Source organism: Corvus brachyrhynchos, unplaced genomic scaffold (assembly GCF_000691975.1).
Source record: "Corvus brachyrhynchos isolate BGI_N302 unplaced genomic scaffold, ASM69197v1 scaffold10, whole genome shotgun sequence".
NCBI lineage: Eukaryota > Metazoa > Chordata > Aves > Passeriformes > Corvidae > Corvus > Corvus brachyrhynchos.
Genome location: NW_008236180.1, coordinates 1,390,803 through 1,395,785, shown reverse-complemented (window position 1 = coordinate 1,395,785; position 4,983 = coordinate 1,390,803). Strand labels below are relative to the sequence as shown.

General features: G+C 57.8%; 1 protein-coding gene across 4 annotated transcripts in view; it reads left to right on the top strand.

Moving 5' to 3' along the window:
- Positions 1–4,733, top strand: part of DBNDD2 (dysbindin domain containing 2) — a 7,431-nt gene extending 2,698 nt beyond the window's left edge. Inside the window, exons 1-4 of one of the 4 annotated variants that reach the window (XM_017732892.1) lie at positions 1,107–1,309; positions 2,628–2,783; positions 3,216–3,359; positions 4,140–4,733. In XM_017732892.1, the coding sequence (XP_017588381.1) occupies positions 2,633–2,783; positions 3,216–3,359; positions 4,140–4,348 (504 nt within the window). In that variant the 5' untranslated portion in view covers positions 1,107–1,309; positions 2,628–2,632 and the 3' untranslated portion in view covers positions 4,349–4,733. Of the gene's footprint in view, positions 1–1,106; positions 1,310–1,336; positions 1,510–1,783; positions 2,041–2,627; positions 2,784–3,215; positions 3,360–4,139 lie in introns of those variants that run through there. The other 3 variants (XM_008633687.2, XM_017732887.1, XM_017732875.1) reach the window with 3 other exon arrangements.
- Positions 4,734–4,983: the final 250 nt, after the last annotated feature.

Genomic DNA, 4,983 nt, shown 5'->3' with positions numbered 1-4,983 from the left:
GGTTCGGCCAGCGGGGCAGAGCCTGGCTCTGAATGCTGATCAGCCTCCAGCCCCTTGGCTGAGCGGGCTGTAGTAATAACCATGACAATAGTAATAAAAGCCAGGCCACCAGCAGGTACCGACAGATCCCCCACGGTGCACAGGGGCCGCATTGTGTGTGCGAACGTGTCCCGCGGTGGGAACATGCCAGCCGGATGAGACAATCTCCGCGACGGACAGCCACGGAGTGTGACCGGCCGTCACATGGGGAAGGGCCGCGGCAGGGAACGCCGCGCTCCTTTATTTCGCCGGCGAGGGTTGCCGGGGGGCAGCCACACTAGCAGGGCTGTTCGCTCGCCCTGGGCCCGGAAGAGCCCTGCGAGGGGGGAAGGCTCCATCCCCGACTCTCACCGCGGTCACGGGTCAGGCAGGGCCAAGCACAGCCCCAGCTGCTGTCTCGCTGCCGGCGTTCCTTACATAATGGGATCTCAGTGCTCGTGCCCAACTCCCCGACCAGAGCTCGAAAACAAGTTCATAAACAGGTCCTGCTAATTTCTCCCTCAAGAAAAACCCTGGCGCCCACAGGAATGCTGCCACCAGCAGCCGTCATCGCTCTCCCCAAGCACACTTGCTGCGAGTATCGGTCACGTGCCGGGGAGAGAGCATTTACAGCCCAGATCAGCCACATTCATGGCACACAGGACAGCGCCCAAGAGCATTTCGGTTCATTTTGTATTTGCACTGCAGGAGGATTTGGACAGTCTGCTCCTTACCTCCACACTGAGGTCCCTTTGGCAAGATGTCCCATGGAGAGCTGGTCTGCCACCCTGAATCCCGGAGCCAGCACAGCCTCTGCCCTGAGCCCAGCCTCCTTACAGCTGGAGCACCATGGGCTCTCCTCGGTGTGGTGAACTGCGGCAGTTTGCCATGGATTCAGCACAGCTGGGCCGGGGAGCACAGCTCTGCCTGGGACAGCCAGCTGCTAAAGGGAGACAGCTCCATAATTGGTGCCTTGATCACTCCCTTCTTGTCTCTGGCTTCATTCTGTTCTGCACACAGCACAGGGAGGCTGGAGATTTTGCTGTACCGCAGCAGCATCGGGCTGCAGCCACCTGCTGAGGCAGCTTTTCCAGGAGGAAAGGTTCACTGGCACCACCATGCTGGGCCCTGCACAGCACACTGAGCCTCGGCACCAGAGCAGGCACCAGTGCTTTGGTCAGACATACCAAGGCAGAGACCCCTTCGGGCAGCCTGGATTGCTGCCCTAGGCAGTGCAGGAAGACGCTGAGCAGCCAGAAGAAGACCAGAGCCTCTTCCAAGGGAGTGTGTGGTGAGTCGCCCTGAGTCACAGTGCATTCCCACGTGGTGCTGCCAGCACAACCCAGCCCACTGGGGCAGGCACCTGCAGATGATGGGGTTTCACTGAAGGATGCCCCAGAAACGGGATACAGAGAAGCCCTGGAAGAGCTCTCAGGAAGATGTGACATTGATCTCCACGACATCTCACCAGGCTCACCACCTTTCTCCTATGTGAGTCCTGTGCCACTCCATGCTGCTGACAGCCAGCTCCCCTGCTGTCCTTGCCCCTGCCCCTGCTCCTGCCAGACAGGGTGGGGATGCTGCTCCTTCTGTTCCCTCCTCCCCAGCCTGGAGGAGCAGAGGGTTTGGGCTGTGCTCAGGCAGAGCACAGGATGTTTGTTTGGTTTCCTTGGTTATTACACCGCCTGCTCCAATAATCACATTTTCCTTGTGCCGGTTGGGCCAAGTGCAGCAGAAAGGAAATGTGGAATGGCTGAGGTCAAACACCAGCCTGGGAACAGCTGGGGCCACCAACCACAGCCTCTCTGTGCCACTTGGGTCCTTGCTATTTTGGGTACCCAGCCCAAAAGCGAGTTACCAGGAGCAGAGATACAGCAACAAGCTCCTTCAACAACAGCCCAAGGGCTCCCATCGCTTCCTCCCGTGAGCTGGGGACAGAGGCACCGGCGGTGAACTGCGTGAGGAATTACAGGAATGAAAATGTTTGTGCAGGCAGAAGCCAAGCTGGCTGTGAGCGGGGATGTGAGTGGGAGCCTGCGAGCGTGGGTGCGGCTGCATTTATAGCGACGGTGGTGGCGGGGGTGTGCGCAGGCAGTGCTGTGCACAGGCAGTGCTGTGCACGGGCAGGGGTGACAGGGTTGCCAGTTCCTTTTATTCCTTGTGCATTCTTCAGCCCAGAAAGCCTGGAGCACTAAGGCCAGCTCTTGACCCTGTGAGTTCCCCTGCTCGTTAGCATTCACAGACAGCCCTCTGTTCGGTAGCAGGGAAACTGAAACTTGAACGTGTGCAAACTGCTGCTGATCTCACACCAGCTCCCTTTCCCCCTTGACAATTCCCTTCAGCTGTTGTGAGCAGAGTGTATGAGCTCCCCATTCCCGGCTGCCCTGCACCTCAGGGGTGGAATCTGAGGCTCCAGCACAGCAAGTGCTGGTGATGCTGCTGTTCTGGTGTGTAACATCTATCCATGGTGACTAAATCAATGTGTGCTGGTAAAGCAGAGCAGAAGGGAACCACCAACCATCCAGCACAACCATGAAGTGTGAGCTGGGACAGGCGGAAGGGCTCAGACAGCCCTGCCTAGTCCAACTCTCTTCACCTTTACTCCCCAGCTGACATGGAGCAGGCCCAGCGGAACCTGGATGCAGAGCAAATGCAGCAGCAGCAGCTGAAACTACGGGACCGGCAGAAGTTCTTTGAGGAGGTTTTCCAGCATGATGTGGATTTCTTCTTCCCAATGTCTCACCTGCAGATAGAGCACCGGAGACGTACGTGCTGTGGGCACCAGCATGGGGCTGGGGGTGTTTCAGGGGACAATGACACAGGGGGTAGGGATTGGTGGGACATCCCCAGTTTAAACAGGACGTGCATGCCCTGCACCAAGATGGGACAACACTGGCTGCGTGTGGGTGTGCTGTGGATTACTCACATCCCTTAACCGAAGGCACTGTACCCAGGCTGGCGCCCTGTAGAGTCTGACTTCGGGCAGGCTGCATTTTGGAGCAGGGACAAGGACTGCAGTGACACAGCAGGGGTTTCCAGAGGAAACATGATTTTCCTGGGGACCTCTTACCAGCAAGTAGAATTCAGTTCCTTGTGGCAAGGCTGGTCTCCCTCCTCAGGGTCCTGCCTGCACAGGGCTGATGGTGCCCTTTGCCTGGCACTATCACTCACCGTTTCACTGGCCTCTGTCTCTGCAGCCCCCTTAGGCAGCATTTCCTCCATGGAGGTGAATGTGGACATGCTGGAGCAGATGGACGTGCTGGACCTGTCAGACCAGGACACTGTGGATGTGTTTCTGGGCTGTGGGACAGAGGAGAGCAGCATTGTTGGGTCCCTGCCAGGTATGTGCAGTCCCAAACCCTTTGTGGGCCAGGCTGGAAGCCCTTCCTGCCCCCCATGCCCACACTGACTCATTCCTCAGCCCCGGCCACCCTGTGGGCAGATCCACACCCCCCCCAAGGCAGACACTGGGGCTCAGTCTGTGAGGTTGGAGGGACCTCATACTGGGCTGTTCCACATCAGTATCCACCTCCACAGCCCACACATACAGACCCCTGTAAATACCTTATGCTGCAGAAGACAGAAGAGCCCAGGCACCTCCCAGAGTCTGTGGGTCAAATTCCCTTACCCTGAAGCTTCTCTGGAGCAGCCAGTGCCTTGTCACAACTCCCAAGGTCCCCACCATGCTGCAGAGCTCATTGTGCTGAGCAGGAAGGCTGCAGAACCTCTCCACCTCCCAGCTAGACCCCAGGGACCTGGGCTGGGGTCTTCAGGGAAACCATGGGGTGCCAGCACATTCCTCCCTACTCACACACTGTAATGAGGTCAAACCAAAAGTCTCCTCGCCTGCTGCAGCCAACAGCCCCACACAACGTGGCTCTGAGCTGTGTTTCAGGCAAGATGGAAGAGGCTCCGCTGCCAAAAACGGGGAAGGAATGTGCAGCAACTGGCCTGAGCCAAGCCGGGGGTGTGAGGTGGGGAATGGCTGCAGGAGCCACATGGGGAGCAGTCAGGAATGCATAGCTCACTGAGGAATTAGTCTTGCAGGGGCTATCCATGAAGCTTAGGCAGCAATAAACCTCCAAAAGCCTTTTTCGTTGTCATACTGCTCTCTTCTCCAGGGGCAGATGCCAGCCAGTGCCCAGAGGAGATCACCCTGCAAGTGCCCAAGGCAGCTGAGAGCAAGTCTCGCATTTCCTCCACGTCCTCCGCCTCCACGGATTTGAACAGCCTGGACACCAGCGAGGAGGGGGCCGAGACCCCTGTGGTGCAGTCGGATGAGGAGGACCTGCAGGAGGACAGTCCCAAAGAGCAGGTGGTGAGAAGCTAGCAGCCAGCTTTGCCCTGCTCCCAGCCTCCTCCGTACGGACTTGTCAGCCCAGAAGAAGGAAAGCTGCTGGTGCTCAGTAAACCCCATCCTGGACTGCTGCCCTGCCAGTGGGGAGAGATGGTTTTCCTCTCCTCTCCCTCCACGTGTTCTTCTGGCAGCCAAAGGAGGATAGGGGTATTGTAAGCTCCCAAAATTAACTCTTCAGGCTTTGCTGCTAACACTCCCTGCTTCACCCCCCCCCAATATGCTCAGCATCCCACAGCCCCACCATTCCCAGAAAGCCATTCCTTAGGATCCCAGTTCCCCCTGCCCTACTGACAAAGGTTCTGTCCAGACAAGCACTTAATGATGGCACAGAGAGAAATAACACTGATCTAACCAAGCAGTGGGTGTGTGCGTCATTGGGAGAAAACAGCATGGGGGATGAGGGTTCAGAGTGGATTGCAGGACAGAGAGCAGTGCAAAGCCAGTGTGCTCATTGTGCCATGCAGGAGCAAATGAAACCTCCTGTTGCACAGGCTGGGGATGGTTCCTGCACCCAGGGCAGGAGCACACAGCACAGACCTTGGCAGAGAAGGGCTGGTGGTACAGCAGGTCACGATGCTGGGCAACTCGGGCTCTGCCTCCAGGATGGA